Source organism: Lissotriton vulgaris, chromosome 9, assembly GCF_964263255.1.
Source record: "Lissotriton vulgaris chromosome 9, aLisVul1.2, whole genome shotgun sequence".
Taxonomy (NCBI): Eukaryota; Metazoa; Chordata; class Amphibia; order Caudata; family Salamandridae; genus Lissotriton; species Lissotriton vulgaris.
Genome location: NC_141697.1, coordinates 236,270,409 through 236,291,101, shown reverse-complemented (window position 1 = coordinate 236,291,101; position 20,693 = coordinate 236,270,409). Strand labels below are relative to the sequence as shown.

The 20,693-nt window shown below is 44.4% G+C and overlaps 1 protein-coding gene across 1 annotated transcript; it reads left to right on the top strand.

Annotated features, from left to right (window-relative positions):
* Window positions 1-1,611: 1,611 nt before the first annotated feature.
* Window positions 1,612-4,100, top strand: INAFM2 (InaF motif containing 2). Its single transcript, XM_086936607.1, has one exon. The coding sequence runs from the start codon at window positions 1,961-1,963 to the stop codon at window positions 3,623-3,625; it is 1,665 nt and encodes a 554-aa protein (XP_086792733.1). The 5' UTR covers window positions 1,612-1,960; the 3' UTR covers window positions 3,626-4,100.
* Window positions 4,101-20,693: the final 16,593 nt, after the last annotated feature.

Below are 20,693 nucleotides of genomic sequence, written 5' to 3'. Positions count from 1 at the left end.
CATCAACTACTCAACTAATTGGTCCATCGACCAAATAGAGGAAAATTTTATATCAATATTAGTTATTTAAACAAATTGTTTTAGGAGATGTTTACGAGAGATATGAAATGAACAAAACAAATTGACCCCAGCGCATCAGGGATACTGGGTGAATGTGTATGGGCCCTTGTAGTGATTTGTGAAGTATCGATCCCTGATCGATTATTGGTATTGGAGCTAGATCAACGGCCATCTTAAACGCATGAAGTAAAAGTTCCTTGTGGTCCAGAGTGTCTTTGCTAGATAATGTATAACGAAAAAAGTTCTGCAGTTGGGACTTGCTGTTGGAAGTTAGAATCATTGTAACTTGTTATATGAAAGTTGACAAAATAGAGCATTGACCTTTTATATCTTTTTTATACAACAAAAGCCCAAAAATGCAGTGGTATAAAACTCATATTTCACAGGGAGTTGTAAAATATGGAAAATATTTCACTGTTCCGTATGAAGTATTGATTTCACCATTATATTGACAGACACCTAACCCCTCTGCAGAGCTTTACCTTTGTCAGGGTGTGGTGATGTGCTGCTGGTAGAGATTTATGAGAATACTATGATGTCATCCAGAGTGTTGATGAGCATCCTGCCCTGAGTATTCTCTCAGTGGAAGTTACTGCTTGTGCCTTGGCATTGCCAGACGGGACGGCTCTCTGTACCTTTCCAATACACATTACTTCTACTTTTACTACTGTGTCCTCCTCACTTTGCATCACAGGGTCACTTGGATTATGCATCAACTGTATCTAAATTATGCATAAAGTTAGCTAAACTATGCAGTAAAATATGCAAATGATATGACACGCTCTGGCATTATTACTTTCAGTCATTTGAACTAGAAACAACATTTTTGTTAAATCTGCAAAATATCCAAATTATGTGGGAAATTACATAGGATATATGGTTTGCCCATAGTTATGGGGTAAATACTGCAGAAGCGGAATTGTATAATATGGTCCTATATTGGCTTCACGGGATACTTACTGGTGTCACATTTTACCACTCGGCCGTAACGCTTGTGGTTTATGATGTCACCGGAACTTCGATAGCAATAATGGGTCACAGAGAAACACAGAAAAAAAAACATGCGGACTTTGCCACTGTATTCCTGGGTTCAACTGTTCATGAATTACCCATTTGGGGGGAAATATCCATGTGACTATGTTTCCCAGTTCCCTATTTTCCTTACCTGTGCATTTAGAGACAACGCTATACTATTTGTAAAATGCAATAAATGTCCAACATTGTTTACATTCTACAGGTAGAATGGTGAATTACGACCCGGGGAACACTGATAGTAATTCTGCGAGTGCGACCCTGACTACGCACGGCCACAGTGCACCTTTGATATTTGATGTGTCATGAGCTTTCCAGCTGTCATGACTGCGTCCCTAACGAGGCAGCTGTCACGGTTGCCGGGACAACGGCGTCGATGAGCTCTCTCCTCAGCATCCTCCTAGCCTGGCATGGCCCCTTTAAGAGCAGCCCGGGCCCTCCTCCCCTCAGCCTCCCCATCCTTGCCTGCTGTTTATTGCCGAGGCAGCTGCTTTATTCGCCTGAGGATGGGGACGGCAGCGTTTACTTACTGATCTTGGATGCAACATTAGCTGGCGAGCCTGTGAGGTGCTCTGCGCGCGGCAGCCCCAGCCATTGACTGCGCCTCTGGGTCTGGGAAGCAAGCATCAGCTGCAGCGGCCTGCACCACCTGGATGACCACGATGCTGTGCAGGCCCTGGGAGCTGCTAAGGTGCCATGCAGTGATTGATTCCGAGGCAGACCCGAGCAGCGGAGCCCTGGGTGCGATCTGATGGGCGTCTCGCCCGCTCTCTGAAAACCCCCCGCTTTTCTTCCTTGGAATTGGCTGCAACCTCATCCTTTCAAGACGGACGGGGCGGTGGAGCACAGAGGGAAACACCGGGGCAACATGAAGGACAAAGACTTCATGCCCAACATGGAGCGAGGCAAGCCCGCCACCTACACGGGTGACAAGAAGGCGAAGATGGCTGCCAAGACCAACAAGAAGTGGGTGAGACTGGCCACCGTGTTCGCCTACGTCCTGTCCGTGTCCCTGGCGGCCATCATCCTGGCCATCTACTACAGCCTCATCTGGAAGCCCGTGCGCTCCAGCGGCGACCCGGTCAGCCCCGGCCAAGAAGTGACCACCGAGATGGACAACACCACCGCCACGGACGGCCTTCCTGACTTCAGTCCCACCAACAGCACCCCGGCCGGCCGGGCTGCAGGGGTGGCCTTGGGGGCTTCTAATCCGGAGTCCCAGAAAAGATCCCTGCTGCCCAGAGGTGGTGCAGCTGTGCAGGGTGAAGAGATGCTCTCGAGCCAAGGGGGGCTGGACCCCAGTGCGGCCGAGGCTCCACAGACATCGACTTTTACAGGGGCTAAACACGTGGATGCAGGTCTGCAGCGAGAGCTTCAGGCGACATCACCTTTAATGGCTGATGACCTCATCAGCAGGGTTCAAGAGGCCACTGTGGCGACGTCATACTATAACCCGGACACGGTAGTATTACCTAGGGGTTCTCTTCGAGCAGGGGACTATGTGAAGGATCCTACCACGAGCTGGAGGGCTGCACACACCACTGGCACGGAGCCTGCCCAAACAAGGGGCTATGGAAAAGAACAAGGGGCGAGCACCCCCTGGAGACCTACGGACGCGGGGTCTGTCCAACCAGGGGGCAGTGTCAATGAGGGTCCCACACACTGGGGGCCCGCAGACTCTTCTGGCAGGGGGTCTGCACAATCAGGGGGCAGTGTCAACGTTCAAGAGTCTACCACGCGCTGGAGGCCGGCAGACACTCCAGAGAGGGGGTCTGTACCAACAGAGAACTCTATGGAAGAGGGTACCACGCACCGGAGACCCACAGACACCCCTATGGAAGAGGGTACCACGCACAGGAGACCCACAGACACCCCTATAGAAGAGGGTATCACGCACAGGAGACCCACAGACATCCCTATGGAAGAGGGTACCACGCACCGGAGACCCACAGACACCCCTATAGAAGAGGGTACCATGCACAGGAGACCCACAGACACCCCTATGGAAGAGGGTACCACGCACAGGAGACCCACAGACACCCCTATGGAAGAGGGTACCACGCACCGGAGACCCACAGACACCCCTATAGAAGAGGGTATCACGCACAGGAGACCCACAGACACCCCTATAGAAGAGGGTATCACGCACAGGAGACCCACGTACACCCCTATGGAAGAGGGTACCACGCACAGGAGACCCACAGACACCCCTGACAGCGGGGCCCAGACTGGAGCTGTGTCGGTCAGCCCTGCGTCTAGGCTTCCTACAGGGGTCTCAGCATCGAAGGCCCTTCAGAGAAGCACAGAGACCCCCGGGGGTGACCCGGGGGTCAGGTATCCGTCTGCAGCAACAGCAACAACAAACACCCCCTTTTCTTCAGAGACCTCGGAAGGGGAGTTTGATGCGAGGGGAAGTACTTTCTCGTTAGGGGGGCAGACTCCACGACTAGACGAGAGGTCTAGAACGGGCCCCCCTGTAGACAGTGACAGGGGCCCCTCACAGTACACACCCACAGCCGAGGGGAGCCTATAGGGCCCTACCAGGGAGTTCTGGAACCTTCTGATGTGACAGTATCCGCCTGCCCTTTGGCTTGATCCTACACAAAGAAATTGTACATGGATTCTAGTTTTATATGACAGAAATGCACCTCTAGAGCTTTTCATATTGTACATTTTTATTTCTGCTTGAAAAGTTTACATATTTTTTGACTTAAGGCTAACCAGTCAAGGACAATTACTTTAGGAATCTGATGCTAAGGAAGAAGGCCTCGTAATCATTATTTGTTTTGGTTGTTTTTTTATGCTACTGCGCGACTTAAAATCAACAGCAGACTTTTGAATTGGGGCTTTGAAAAACTGTTAACTTTTTTCTCATAGCAGAGGTTTTTTTTAAAATGTCGACGGAGGTTCGAATAGCTTTCCTGGTGGGTATCCGGGCACTGTCGTTGGTACTAGCTACTGTTTTAATAATTAAAATATATGAGGTTATCTATGCCACACGGAGTGGAGCTCGCTCAGGTATGTTATTATAGTTCTGATGTATAAAATATAACGACTTTATACAAATATCAGTTTCACGAGTGTTCCATGCCTTCATTCTTCTTCGCTTTTGTTGTTAAACGCCGTCAGCTGGATGGGTTCGATTATGTGTTCTTAACCTTCGTAAACATAAAAGCAGACCCTGATGCAGAGGTCTGGCCCGGGACCAGGGTTCAATTCCCCGCCTCGGCGGGTCTTGAGCTCAAAATTCCACGGACCTGATAATTCTCGCCTCGGTGCCTATTCCAATCATGGGTCCCACTCTGCAACTCTGGGCAATAGCTTGCTTAATCTCCACAACGGCCCCCACAACGCTAAGGATGCCTGGCCTCCACCATGGGGGTGCCCAGGAGTGGATGCCTCACAGGGAAAGCCAGGATGGGTTCCACAGCTGTATTCGTACAAGCGCCTTGAGACCCTTGCGGGTGAGTACTGCGCTATACAAGTATCAATTTACATTTTACATTTACATCACTCGCCATCACTATGACATACACCGAAAAGATGTAATTATGTGCTGGGGAACTGTCATCAAAAGATTTCTTAAATAATTGTCTCCAAGGCCGGACTGGCCGTAGCGGGCAACCCGCGTCTTCCCGGGAGGCTAGAAGGGTGGGGACCGATTTTGCAGCAGTGGGGGGCGTTTTTTTTGTTACTAGGGGTCGGTTTTGCAGCGGACCTGCAATATTGGCGACTGGTACCAAAAGCAGCAGTGCTTCACACATGCAAACCCACCATCATCACCCCTTCCACCTAGGAGCTGGTTCTACAAAATTGCCAGGGCTACTTTGGGTTCACATTAGGGCCCTGAGCCCCTCCCAGAAGTTATAAAGTGTAATGTATGAAAGGCAGGAGGTAGGAAAGAAGAGCAGCAGGGGTGAGTCACTGGTTGGCTCTAGCCTGATACCAAATCACTAGTGAATAAATCACAGAACTCACACGTGTGCATAAGAGAGATTGTGTCTAGTGCTAGAATTGCACATATATTGAACAGTGGTGTCGCGCAAAATGATGCCGTCCCCTGCAGAATGCGATGAGGGTCCCCTGAGTCTACCATATCTCACATATATTCAGTGGCCTTGTAGTGAATGGGGCCCCCTGAAGGGCTGGGTGCCTTCTGAGGGGTTGGCCCCCATGCACCGCTGAGGCTCCAGGGCCTGCTTAAATCCCTGACATTGACGGAGGATCGTTAAACCCTTGATATTGACTAAGGATCCTGGTTCTAATCTTAGTTTTCCCACTACTTGACCAGAATTGTGTTATCTTGAGCAAAGTGGAATACGACACATCCCTCGACAAAGTGCTTTATGCACGAAGTGACTAAACTGGACACTAGGCAGCTGGGTATCTGCGTTCCGAGCACAGTGTCCCGACTGCTTTCCCAAAATGATGCAATCTTGAGCAAAGTAAGGTGCACTGAGAGCTCGCGAACGTGCCTCAGAGGAAATTATATCTAGGGCTAAACTGGAGGTTGTGAATCTAAGGATCTGGAGTCCATTTCCGACGCACCCTATATTGACCTGAGTTTCAGTGATCTCAAGCATGTCAGTTTCCCCCAATGTCACTCAGTAACATTTTTGGGCAAATTAGGCTAAACTCTGTTATAAACCCATGCGTTCAAAAGACCCCCGGCCCATGTCTTCAACCTGAAAGCTGCTCAGTGGGTTTGTACTGCTTCTGTTTTACCTTGGCATGGGCACTTCTGAAGTTTCCATCATAAACTTATACAATCAACAGGAGCATTGACATGCACCTTGAGACCCTCTGGGTGAGCAGTTGCGCTATACAAGACCCTAATTGATTGATTGATTGTATGTATGTAGTGGTATTTGCAAGGCGCAAACCTAGGTGGGAAGTAACGGATCCCTGAATAGCTGGTGTGAGACTAGAGCTACACTTGCAGTGGTTTGCACTGCAATTACAGTGGTTTGGTCTACACACAGCAGGCCGCTGGCTGGGCAGAAAGGGATGTTTGAAGCGATGGACCCCCTTGACAAGATGGGTCTTCAGTTTTTTCTGAACTCAAGGTGGTATGAGCTGGTCTGATGTTGCAATACCTTTGTTCTCTTGCTTGAAAGCAGAAAACGTGGTGTTGCAAGGGTGCCACTGCTTTAAGCCAGCGCCTTGTTGTTGCCAGTTTTTGAGCAATATAGTTTCTTCGTAAATTTTTCGACTTATGTTATCAGATTTGTAGAGCGCATGGCTGCCCCAGCTATGCGGCGTCCCATCGCTTATTCCAGAAACACCAGGCACCTTCTTGCTTTAGGGCTCAACATCAACACACGATTGGGGTTGATCTCAGAACAATCCATGTCCTGGAAAATTCTCCATATGCAGCAAAGCAACGGGTATTTTTTTAGTCATTGTTAGAACGATTTCGCAATATTAGTCAGGCTAAAGAGAACGCTGCCTGTGTGTGCACAGTCAGAGAATAGCTGTAGTCGAAATAAAGTGTGCAATGGCTGAAAATAATGGACGCATTATGTAAGGGCATGTATAAGACAGGATCAAATGATGCTTCCATCATGTTTGAACAAACTACCCCAGGCGGAGATAATCCTCAAGCTAAGCTGTTTACTAATCCATATTAAAGACACCAGGGACAGATCAGGGAAACTGTTTATGTCGCTGGCCTTTGAATCTGTCAGTGGTACTTACCGGATCATATAATGATTTGAGTCAGTGTTCTTTGAATTTCTTGCTGGCAAAATATGTCAGCTGCACTTGAAATTATATAACTGGCAAAAATGTAAATTACATCATATGCTGCGCCATGCATGTCACATCAGGCGCTCACCAAGTTTTCATCAAGATCAAATTCGCACCAAGAAATGTAAATATCGGCAACAACTTCGTTGCATATAAATTTAAATATCGCAAACACAGATCTGTGTACGTTTTCTGTGAAATACCATTGAGTAATTCAAATACCGTTGAATGAATTGTTTACATGAACAAGGTTATATGTTATTAAGCTTCCAAAACACGTCCCTTTTGTTCACTTGACCGTTTGCTTCATTTTATGTTCATATCCAAGCTAGCAGCTAATTTCTGACCGCACCTGAACATTTGTGCACTTTTTCAAAGATCCTCACTGGTGAGAGTAGATTACAAACATATTAGTTGCAAACAGTTGTGAATAGCCTCATAGGAAGCTCTGTTGAATATTTTTGACAAATTTTAAGAGACCACTTTGACTTATTTTTACTCCGACACACGCAGCCACTTATACTAGGTCTGCTTTTTGTCCATCTAAACTTTCTTATTGACCAAGACAACACATTTAATGTGCATACTTGATAGAAATGTGGTCTGCTTAGGCAAAATTGCTAGTTTTTTGGTGCCAGGAGACCTGGGGTCTCAGTTCAGTTACCAAGCATAACCAAATTGTGTGACCCTGGACAACACACTTCGCCTGCATGCACTTTAGTTCCCTTACCTTAAAAAACAATCAGGTGTTTGTATCCCAGTATCTAGACAGTTATTGAAGAATTTTTGGCAAAAATAGGAAAATTAGACAAAAGGCTTATAAATGTCTTGGTACTCTTTTGCTGTGATGATGAGGGTAAACAGAACCCCTCCTAATCCACGAAACACAAATGTCTAGAGTATTATACACAATTTGCAGGGGCAACTTTGTTTAAACCACACGCCTCCTTTAATATATAGGCTCACCATTTATTGAAAGATTGTCAAAAAGTGAAATTAGGGAACTGGCCACTAGGATCTGTTCACTAACTAGATACTTTTCAGTCTCTGTAAGCAAAATTAGTGGACACTAGAGTGCCAAGTAAAGCAGCGTGCCTCAAGGAAAAAAAACAAAAGGTTATAAAAGAAGCAAACCGTGGTTGCGCTGATTGAATGGTCACTTTGAACCGCCATTTGCTGGCAGCTAGCCTAGGGCAGCAGCCACTTTCAGTCAGTGCTGGTAGTAAGGATTAGTAATGAACAACGATTGAATTTACATTCTCTGACGTTATATTGCTTGTGATGGCTGATAACACAAATGAATATGTAATTGACAATTACCTGTCAACTATTGTTCTCCAGCTAATTGCTTAAGAGGACATCTATTAATCTGTAGCATCTATTGAACTGTATTTTTGAGTTGGTGGTATAACTAGCTAACTGGTAATTGGTCACAGCAAGTTTTCTGTAAACTGACCACATCTAGCTAACTACAGTGGTTAACTAGTGATACCTAGTTACCTGTTGAAAGTGTGCCTGTTTATGGTTGCCTGTTAGTATCAAGGCAATAGATTATCGCTGGGTTCTAGTTAACTGCTGTCTTCATACTGATAATGTCTTGTTAACTGTAACTATTCCCTTGGCACTGTGCACCTGTGTTGCCAGGGAGGCCACCTGCCTGGAACAGCTGTGCCAGTATCTACCTGTGGAACAAGGACACCACTTGCCATTGATGCAGAATATTATGCAAAAATGAGTCCTGCCCAGATAATGGCACTGGCCGTTCATTGCCAGCCTAGAGTTGGTCACTGACAGGAGAGAAGGGTTGAAAGAACAGTTGTCATTAACAGCATTTTCAGTCCTTCTTTGCAGTAGTATTAATGGATGTAATGTTGCTTATTTTATTGTAGATCTCATTGTTAGATCTAAATCTATACTAAAAACACAAACTTGTTAGCAGCATAGAGAGAGAGGTAATACTTCCTCAGTAGCTGGGGCTTACTTGATACAAGCACCTCAACTATGCAATCTTCAACCACACTTTCTCCTTACTCAGGAGCTAATATAGACCATTCAAGCTACATAGACAGAATGACCCTTTCTCAAGCCATAGACTGGTTAGTATTCCCATATAAGAGGAACTATCATAACGCAACCATGCATTTGATAGGGCAGCCACCACTGTGGAGCGGCCCCTCCAGGACAGGTATGGGGGGGGGCACACTCTTCAGGAGCTGTAATTGCCAATAAGAGATCTTGACTTCATTGGGAACTTGGGTGTTCAAGTTTTCGTCTGTTTGCAAAAGGTAACCAGGCACTGGCAAAGTCAGTAGGGTTGGCAGTAAAGTGTAAGTGTATTCAAACACAAACATTTACACATGTGCCCAGACTATTTATGCTGTGTTTCACTCAAACCTGCCTCCTTCTGTTCTTCCTCTATTAGTGCCTTATTTTATATTCTCTATACGTGTGCTGCTGTATGACACTGGAAATGCACACTTAGGCAATAAAGCAGTAGCACCAGTAGCTTGGGGTATAAAAAATAAGACACAGATGTGGGAGGTACAGAAGGGACAAGTTCAAATAGTCTATGTGCATGCTTATGTTTGCAGACATTAGCACATTAAATCAAGGCATGTAAGCTGTGCCAATGCTTGGTGTCAATGTGTTTTCTCTAGCTGTGCCAATTTCTGTCTCCGATTTAATATGTGGAGGGCGACTTAAGGTCAGGAGTTTGATAGGAGTGCACATGTATTCTGACAAATCCATTTGAGAGGGTTTATTATTTGTAAGTGGTGTTCATCTTTAAAATCAGGTGCAGAGTAGGTCCTATTGCTGGAAGGGAGGTGCATTGATGTGCTAAGTTGTTGTCCGATAAGAACTATTTCAAGAAGGATGTTGTTCATCATAGTATTGTTTTCTGTGCAGAGGTTAAAATCTCTCGGGAAAATCTGAGCGCAAGAGCAGGTGAGTTGATCAGTGCTATTATCAAAGAAAGCGTCCACAAAACACGTTTTGCTGGCAGGTGGGCCTTGTAAGGAGTTCAGCCTAAGTGGTTTATACCTTGTTCATAAAAAACGCCACAGTGAGGTATTAGAATGAGGAAGAGTTTGTTTAATGGATCTATTTATATGTAAGGGACTCCTTGTGGATAAAGGCTATCCACCACCAGTTTTTTCTCTTTCTGTTGAGGCTGTATGCCAGCGATAAGACAGCGCCCCGGAGGATTAGCTGAACCACATTTCAGTAAGTGCAATAGCATCAAGGGCACCATTTTGGATGATTGCGGTTATGTAAATTGTGTTAGAGAGCAACTTTGATGTGATGTGAAGGACTTGATGCGTATGACTTGAGTCACTGGGCTGAGACAAACACGGTGATTCTTCTGTGTTTGCTTCTGGCCAAAGACCTCTGTCTTCAGGATGTATGTCTCTGGAGATAGTGGTAATAGGATGTGTGATCAGGAACTGTTCAGATGTGTGGGGTGTGTTAGAAGTAATATGCATGGAGGTATCCTCCACAGCAGCAGTGCTGGTGTGTGCATTGAGCTATTCAGGAGTTGGTTTGTCAAGGGAGGTGGAATGGAGCGGGAGATTACAGGAGCGATCCCTAGCCATAAGAGTGAATATGGGAGCAACTACAGTGTGTGCTTTGCAGAGTTTGCCTCATCTCATCCAGATGGGACTGCTTCAGCTTGATGTCAAGCAGTTCGTTTTAGACTGTGGATAAGTGATGTGTGTTCTGTTCAGTGGTAAGTGGCTGTCATGAAGTACGAGGCTGGTAATTGTACCACTTGTAAATAATGTCAATATGTGGTGCATTTTGTCTGTGGCGGGCCAGTTTGTTGAGAAAAAAATCTGTATTGAAGGACAGTGGTGGATATCAGTAGGGCTGAATCTGTGGTCCTTGGCTCTATTGTTGTCTGTTATTGTAAGATCAGCTGTAAGATCAGCTTTTTTCCAGGTTTTGGTCCAGACTACCTTGTTTCCACCCTGGCGTTATGTGATCTGGTTTAACTCCCCAAGGTCTGTGTGGGTAATAATGGGGACACGGACGAAGTGAAGAAGGGTGAATCTTGGAGTGCTGTTGGCAATAGACTTTTTAGGAGTGGAATCAATGTTAACATCCATAGCCACCGTAAACGCTTTTAGGGTCTTAGGGTAAAACAATATAGTCACGTTACTATTGAAGGATTGGCTCACCACCTTCCTTTTTTCCTACAGATATGTAGCTCTAATTTCTGATTATGGTAATCTAAGATATTAAGGTTTCTTTTCCAATAAGGGATGTTTGTGTTCTTTGGAACCAAGAAAAAAAGGCATGGTGACTTTGTCGAGTAGGGCATATTTTAGTCAAATAAAGTGTTTGTCAGTTTTAATTCTGCACAGCTTACGGTATTTGTTACTGATTAATACTTTTGAGTTGGACGTCAGAGTGAGGGGTTTGTAGTATATGAGGACAGTTCCCTTAGACAAAGGGTAATGCGGTCTCGGAGGTATTATTATGCATCTTGGAGTGTGCTCTGATATGGAGCTCTTTTTTTAGGTTCGGCGGCTATAAAAAGAGAAGGCAAAAGCATGCAATGTATTGATCTTGAGAATCAAATTCAGTGCAGAACAAGCAAAATCTGCAGTCATGGGCTATCACTCTGCACAGAGAGAAAATGCGGTTGTAACAGATCACATGCTGATAGTTGACAGCACATTGAGACGAGAAATCATCTTTGCTGCAACATCAGCATGAGCGTAGAAAATCATTTGGAGCACAAATAACATTTAAGTGCATACACAAAATCTCTTTAAGTTTTAAAATCACTCTTGGATTAAAGTACGACGATTGTGGTTTCACATGTAAGAGAAAAATCACAGATAGGTGCACAATCATAATTAGGTGCAAACTCACCCTATCGTCAAACACGCAGAAACACTTTTAGCAAAAATGATACATCAATACTAAACATATTTAGGTGGAGAATCCCAGATGTGTTCAGAGTTAAAGTTTAGTACAATTCTCTCTTGGAGCAACAACACAAAAAGGGTGTAAATAAATGTGATCACAACAACACATTTAGATGCCGAAACTAACTACATGTCTGCAGGAGTGATGAGACACTTTTGGTTGCAAAAACAAGTTTAGGAGCAAAACTTCCATTTAGGTGAATAAACTCAATTAGGTGTAAAATTCCCTCTTATTGCAAAGCCAGCAGTGGTGTGGTGTCACGGATACATGCACAATCGTTTAATACTGAGGCAAATTAGGTTCTAAGAAGTCACATTTGGCATAAAAGGGTGACATTACTATGACATTACATTAGGTGTACAACATATTGAGGTGCGTAATCACCCATGGTGCAACATGATGATGAAGGTGCAAACCTACCCTGGGTGTATCATCAATAGGAGTGTGGAAGCATTTTTAGGAGCATAATTTACCTACTTTGCAGTGTCTGAATGGTTTCTTTCACTGCTCATCTACTGCAATGGTAAGCACTCCTAAGGCACGCGGACTACCACCCCTAACAGCCAATAGCCAACAAACTAAAGTCTCCTCTGGGTTAATCCAATATGTGAAAAAGAACATACTTAAATAAAGGTTTAAAGGGGTGGTTCAAATAAACCAAAGGGTGGAAAGGAGTGACCCAAACCCCCTCTATTTGTTTAAGGGATTATGGTTTTCCTAGAAGGTACATTGTATGCTTTAAACTCTGTACACCAAGTCAATGTATCTCCAACATGACAACAATGAGAGGATGTGGCGTTATGGGCCGAGCTGCTGACTTTGGAGCTTGGAGTCGGATTAACATCCTGTGATTCTGGGCAAATCACAGTCTCCTCAAGCCTAAAAAAACCATCTCACTCAGGGGTGCTCGTGTAAAGGTCTCCAATCCCCTTGGGTCGAGTTTGCGCTATATAAAACTGCAACACAAAACAATTACTTGTTATTATCTGCTCTTCAAATCTTCGAAACTGCTTAGCCATGCATGGAATATAGACACACATCTCATCACATGAAACACATGCGTAGATCAGCTTGTCATCTATCAGTGACCGGCTAGGTCAGACCTGGCTATGGTCCGACATTGAAAAATCATGCAACAATTGAGTGTTATTGGGAACAGAGTGATCGCCAGGGCATTGCACATACCAGTGCGCGCTCTGGAGTTCGGCCTCCCCTTTTCAAGCAACAGAGCAGAGCAGGGTGGGGGATCTAGAATGCATAATGTAGTGGAGAGGACAAGCAGGCCCAGCCCATCAACACAGCTTGGCTGACAGCCTCTAGTACTTTATTCCATACAGCCAGCATCCATGTTATTGTGATATATCTCTGTCTGAAATCTGCTTGGAATGGTCCCAGAACCATTATAGTAATCCTAGGACCTTTGCAATTGTCTAGCTAGTGTTCTTCTTGACCTTGGACACAATAATGAAATTGGTAATCGATTCCTAGCTGTCAAGTGGCAATGGTTCCATTATGGGCTTTTTCTATGGGGAGTTATCCATCCTTTCTCTAGTTTAGGGATTAACTCTTTCAGAAAGAATACAAAATGTTGGTATAAAACTAGCCGGACGCTATATATGACCTATCCTGGTGTGCGATGAAGGTGGCTTTCCAGTTAACTGGCATTATTGTATCTCACTCTCTTCCCCTTGCTCCAGCCTGAAGAAGGGCTCATCACCATGATTGTACCTACTTCACTGTTACGTTCTGCTACAAAGTTAACTTAAACTAGTATTAATTAGGTAAGATTGAGCTACTGACATCTATTTAAGTCTAGACACCACAACAAATGATGGATAGAATGCTTAAAGCAACCCCTGCCTCTATGCCACATTCTATTAGTTTTTAGCTTCTCTGCTCCATTACAGGCTGGAAACTGCCATAGGCACATCAGTTTAACCCAGTGGTCGAAGTGGGGGGGGGAAAAGTAGGGGAACTGTTGGCGGACAATCAGAGGGTGGGAATAACCCATGGATTGGGTCAGTGGGCGGAGTCAGAGGTGTGGCAGAAAGAGCTAAATATCCCAATTTACTTGTTTCCCATTTCACTAACCGGTTACAGCTTATTACGTTATTTAATTTAACCAATTTTAATTAAGGTTTAATATTAGTTATTGACATTAAAATACATTTACAAAATTGGATATATTTCCAATCACAGAATGTACCAAATATCCTTAAAAGTGGAATCGCAAGCCATTTGTCTCCCAGCCATAGAGTTTCTGTCATCAGCTTCTCCCTTTTTCCACAAGAGCAGTTCAAACATGAATGGCAAAATATCCTAGTTTGCAAATGTTCTCCACATAATTACGTCTCTGCCATATTTACCACATAATACATCATCTGCTGCATAATCGGACGCTTTTAACTAATACATTGTTTAGAGCTCAAATGGATCAAAAGTTACTAAAAAAAATGTGACTTGTGCTGCTGTGAAGTGGAGGGCCCTTTGCAGAGGTTGACTGGTCATCTTTCTCACTGTTGCAGTTGTATGTTTCACTGGTACTAACAAGGAAACATATCTGCAGAGACTGTTAGCATGTGTAAAAATGTCAAAATAATCAAGTATCATAACATTTACAGCACCACTTATACCCGTGTAGGGTGTCAGAGCACTTTACATCACACATATTACACAGAGACGATCAATCATATGTGTGTAAATAACTGTATAGGAAATGTTACATAAGACAAAGGACTACAAGGTGTAGGAGTCACATGACAACCATACTAGTAGGCAGCATAGTTCAATAGTGATTGGTCTGGAGAAATACAAACTCAAAATGTAAAACGTAATACCATGGTTGGGGGTTCTCTTCAATAATCAGAATTGATTTCTACCCAAATGAACCCTATTTTGCAACATTAAGATAATCGGATTGGTGAAAAAAAAACATAACGCTCTCATTTATACCTTGTAGTTTGCACGCAGCTCTTACTTGGCACTTAATACCTCCATGTTCTATGTTAGGATTTGAACTTCTTAACTGCAAGTAACAATAGGGTCTCTCTTACAAAAGCTGTAACCTACTGACCTATTTACATTATGTACACTTTGTGATCTGCATGGTACATGCTCTTAGCAGCAGGCACATTAACAGCCTATGCTTCCTTTCCATGAGTTAAAACTTCCACTAGACATAACTCCATCTCACTCTACTAAGTACATAAAACACTGGAGTTATCGTGAAATTGTTATTGTTGCTGAAAATTGTTGGAGGCCAGCCATATTATACTTCCAAACACAACGCCCCTACCTGAAGTCAGCACCTGGTGCGGTCGCACTACGCTGGAGCCTCCCTGCTCAAGGGACCTGTGACCTCATTGACAGAGTCACTGTCACTCTATGGTGTGCTGCTTCATAGGCCTGCCTGCAAGACTGGAGGTGAACTTCAGAATGATTTGTGGTGAACAGGCCTTCAAGGTTACCCCACACTTGGCACTGCTAGGGTCCACCAGGTGGTGCTGACACCAGAGCTTTTAAGATCTTGTGGGGCCTTCTAAGTACTAGCATTGGAATGTGCTCCCCCATGGGGGAGTAGTCTGATGGACTGGTCGTGACGGCTGAACCTGGTTCCCCAGTTCCAAATTCAGCAGCTCTTACCATAGTGCCACATCCTCTCCAATGAACATCATACTGTCCCACTGAGAGAAACTTGCACTGCACTGTCCCGCTATAAACACCTGGATGTGTCTCAATTCAAATTACACACTAGACGAGCAATATGCTGCCTAAAAAAATTAACAACATCCTCGAAAAAGCAAACACTCATAGGGAATGCAAGATTAGGTGAAACATGTGAAATGTAAGCAGGAACAACAGGGTTACCTTTTTACTTTTACACTCATTATTCAGAAATTAGTGAGTGCTTTTGCCTGAAAAGGTAAGGCCATGACTACAGGGCCCAGAAGGGACCCTTTTCAATGCCCATGGCTCAGACCATTTTCTAGTTAAAGCCTATCTTACTATACCCAGTACCTCAACAGACCAAAACAGGTCACTGCCGTCTCTGAGGAAAAACTGGAAAGCTCTAGACATCTCTAATCTTAACGCGAACCTAAACTCAAATCCCCCAAATAAAAATGACAATATGGAAAGCATTGCCATGGCCACTCAACTATGGCTTACCAATGCGGCAGATGCCTGTTTAACCCAGACTAAGACCAAGGGGAACCTACATCGTCCCCCGGCCCCCTGGTTTACTGACTCTCTTAAGGAAGAAAAAACTAAATGCAAAGCACTTGAGAGAGATTGGCGCAGAGATTTCGATCCTGATAAAAAAAACAGGTATCATATAGCTAGAAATCTCTACCATACTGCTTGTAGAAAAGCTCGCACTACATATGTAGCCACGTTCATAATGGAAACTGCGAATAAATCAAAAACGCTGTTTAATACAGTTAAAGATCTCGCAGGGGCTCAAACTACTGCTCCAACGCGACCCCTAAACATGAAGCAATGCCAGGACTTAGCTCAATTTTTCTCTGACAAAATTGACAATTTGATTGTCGAGATAGGTAAAAACACTTCGACAACCGCCCCTATGGAAGATTGGGAGTACACTCCGATCATAAATCAGACCCTTCATAATTGGCCCCCTATCACAACGGATGCTCTCATCTCAATTATGAAGACGATAAAATCTGGTTCTCCTCAGGATCCCATTCCTATCAAGGTAATAAAATTACTTGACACGCCTGCCCTCAAAATCATTGCGGACACCCTAAATTCATCTTTGGAGCTTTCCACAGTACCAAAGATATGGAAACATGCTATAGTGACACCCTTGTTGAAAAAACCTACAGCCGATCCGGGTAAATTAGCCAATTATAGGCCTATTTCACTCCTTCCCGCTTTTTCCAAATGCTTGGAAAGACATGTGCATTCAGCACTGACGCTTTTTTCAGAGGAAAATGCCTTACTTCACTCCACCCAGTCAGGTTTCCGAGCGGGCTTCTCTACAGAAACTGCCCTACTGGGTGTTTCTGAAACCATGAGGAAACTCCTCGATGACGGTCAAACGGTTGCGCTTATTTTACTTGACTTAAGCGCAGCCTTTGACACCGTATCGCATAAAAGGCTAATCGCTCTACTAGGAAAAAATGGAATAGGCGGAAACGCACTCCAATGGATTAGATCATTCCTGAGTCACCGGACCTTTCAAATATCATCGTCAGCGGCATGCTCGGAAACTTTCAATTCCCCTCATGGAGTACCACAGGGCTCCATCCTTAGCCCGCTTTTTTTCAATTTATATCTTAGACCCCTAGCGGACCTAGTGGAAAAAGCGGGTCTAACCTTCATGTCGTATGCCGACGATTCTCAGATTGTGTTCTCACTATCTGAACCCCAAACTTCTTCTCCATCTCTCCTTAAGGCTGGCCTGCTATCCATTTTCAACTGGATGTCAACTAACCAGTTGAAATTAAATGGAGATAAGACGGAGATTCTCCTTCTGGGCAGGAAACCAGAACTTTGGAACTCATTGCATTGGCCTGGCCAGATGGGAAATCTCCCGACAGCAGTGCCGCAGGCTAGAAATCTGGGGATAATCCTGGACAATTCCCTGTCCATGATACAGCAAGTCAACAAAGTAGTGAGCACCTGTTTTACCATCTTGAGATGGCTCAGAAAGATCCTGTGGATGCTGCCCAGCCCTATGCAGAAAACGGTGGTCAATGCCTTAATTACATCTCGGCTTGACTACGGGAACATCCTGTATCTAGGTGCAAATAAAGCAGTCACAAAAAGACTGCAGCTTGTACAAAATGCGGCCGCTCGTCTTCTTTGTGACATACCTAAAAACAGCAGCGTGTCCCCTTACCTGCGTGAACTGCACTGGTTGAGGGTGGAGAACCGCATTAGGTTTAAAGCACTAAACTACATGTTTAAAATTAAAGCAGGTACCGCTCCTAAATATTTGCAGGCACTAGCTTCCCCCTACATCCCTAATAGGAATTTACGATCCAAAGCAGCTGATGCATTCTGTGTCCCCAGATTTAAGCTGGCCAGGATGGGAGGCAAATCTTTTGCCTACCTGGGTCCCGTCATTTGGAATACTCTCCCAATTCAAATACGCAAAGAGCAAAACCCTCTCAGGTTTCTAAAGGAGATAAAAACCTGGTTGTTTAACCAGTAATCCGATCACCTATGCTGTCTACACTCTATACCAGGCTGTGTGTTAGGCGCCGGGAAACCCTTTTTGGGTAGCTGTTGCGCCATATAAGTTGATAAAATAAAATAAAAAATAAATATCCTTACAATACAATACAATAAATCCAATATCCTTACAAAACATAAGCAGTATGGTTTAAAAATACCACATTTGTGAACACACAGCCACTGCACACATTTTTTTTTCCAATTCACCCATCAAGCAGATATGTCAGTACCTCCAGGTATAGTGCACTAGAGTGGGAAAACAATGTTATTCTAAGACAGACTAGAAAACAAAAGTAGCGCTTCACTGGCAAACCCTGTAAAGTGGCGCTAATGTGTTTAGGTGTGAATAAATTAGTCAATCTGGCCACCTTGCAACCACGCAGTCTTGCTTTAGTTCGTTATTTTTCATATTTTTGAGTTTTTTATTTCTATCCACCCCTAGGTTTCTCTTAGAAATTGAAACCTTTTAGAAAAAGACGAGGTTTCTTTTTTTTGCATCCATTTCACAGGGGAGCAAATAAACGAAAGGAGGAAAGAGAGGGTAATGCCCTTTCTTGAAGTCTCGGTTTTCACTAAATGAGGAGGAGTGAGACAAAAAGAGAGGGAAGAGAGGGGACAAAGAGAGGGAGGGAGGTGGGGCAGCTGCCAGCGGCAATAGAACTGGACACTGTCCTTGTCTTTTCTAGGCACAACGAAGGAAAACACAGTCCTTTTCCTTTTCTGCGCGTCCCCAAGAGCCAAAACTATCGGCCTTGGTGATTATTTGAAATAAGAAAGTAGGAGAACGGACTTGATAAAATTGAAGAAGTAGGGGCACGCCGTGCGCTGCCGATCCCACCCACTTCGACCACTGCTCTTAAGAGACACATGGCGGTACTTTGCTGTAAAGCTGTGCCACTAAGGAGCATCCATGAACATTCAGTGTTTAGATAACTCGTGTCACCAAAGGCCACTTCACAGCTCTCAGTGAAGGGGAGGCTGATGCACGTCATTCCAGAAGCGGGCTGATGGAGTGAAGACAACGGAAAGAGAGAGCAAGTTATTCTAGGAATCAGTGGGTGTGACAATGAGATGACTAAGTCCGCTGAAGAGGCTGGACCCTGAAAGAAGGCCGAATGGTTACATTGACCCTGATTAGGATGTAAGTTCTTTCAAAGAGTTACTTTTTCAGTGATTACTAAAACAAAAGATTTCCAAAAGATTCTCTGCATCTACTAGCACTAGAGGCCCTTTAGCCCTTGACTGCTCCCGAGCGCCTCACTCTCTTTCAAAGGCAGCGGGCGGGTGCATTGTCATTCGGCCCTCCTCTGTGTGAGCTCACATTCAACATTCAATGGAAGTTGAATGAAAAAGTTATCTTATTAAGTTGGAATATTTTTGCAGTTGAAAGGAAGAAGTAGGGGAACAGACTGAAATAATGTTTAAAAGTAGGGGCACGCCGTGCCCTTCCGTCCCCGCCCACTTCTACCACTGGTTTAACCCAACCTGGGCTGAGAAGGACGTCCGGAGTACCGACTGGAAGTGCGGGGCTCCATTTACCTGAGCTGTGGCCAGGTGGGGTGGAGCGTTTCTCTCCTCTCATTTAGCGAGGAGAATGAAGATCCACTAAATACCCAGGTGATATTCTTCTTTTTCACCTTTTTAATGAGCAGTCGCGACCATGGTCCTGAAGAATGCAGCAGGATACCTGTTAGGCTCCACTTCAAGTCTGCAGAAACATGTTGACCGTATTTAAAGATTAGTGGTTATAGGTTCAAGCCACTACTGTCGCACGCATTTTATTGATTTGGGAGTTTTACGGTGTTTAATAAAGTCTGTTATCCTTTCTACTACCCAATTTTAGTGTACATATCACTTTTCACATTTTTTTCACTTTTTCACTTGCACTGCTCTACAGTTGCCTCCTCACACCCTAGTATCTGTTAACACCCTTTGGGTTCCACTGTTTAGACATAGGTGTGAACTCTTGTTGTCTACAGTGGACATTTCTAAAAAACTTACCTTCCCGGTGTGAAGGAACCCAAATGATGAACAGGGCGTTCAGGATTGACAACTGATGGGTATTTTTCAACACAGGAAAGATATTCACTCTGAGATAGCGTCACTTAATTTACTTTCCTCTGTTGGGCGTCCCCTTGTTTCAAATACAATCCTGCCTGCAACACAGGCACCCTTGCAGCATGGCGCAGGGGTACCTGTGTTAGTGCTAGGCAACAGATTGTGCACCAGTGAAGGCAGAGAAGACAAATGCACCATATGTTGGTAAATATGGAGCATACCTGCCCTTTCACGCAGTGCAGCAAATTGTCTTGCTGCGCTGTGATAAAGATTGATAGATCTTGTACCAAATGTGCACGTTCACCTGAATTGAGGCTTGATTACAGCTCAAAAGCTACCACTTTGGTATGTAAATTTCTTCATTATTTTCTCATTTTTTAATATACATTCTACTTGAGTGAGTCAAGTTTGTGCAAGCACAATTTCACCACAATAAATAGCGCATAAGTTGTTGGATGCACTCTTGCTACCAATGGAGGGAGTGGGGGAAGAGGAGATTTAGAAAGCAAAAAACATAGGGGCATATTTGCAAGCCCCTTTTGCCACCACAACATCACTTTTCACGATGTTGTAGTATTAATAGGGGCTTCACCTTATGTAACAGGCAGTGTTAAGCCACTCTATGCTCCCTTTAAAATAAGGTGCCCTTTCACTCT

Coding starts and splice junctions, on each gene's coding strand:
- INAFM2 (XM_086936607.1), top strand. CDS start 1,961: ATGAAGGACAAAGACTTCATGCCCAACATGGAGCGAGGCAAGCCCGCC.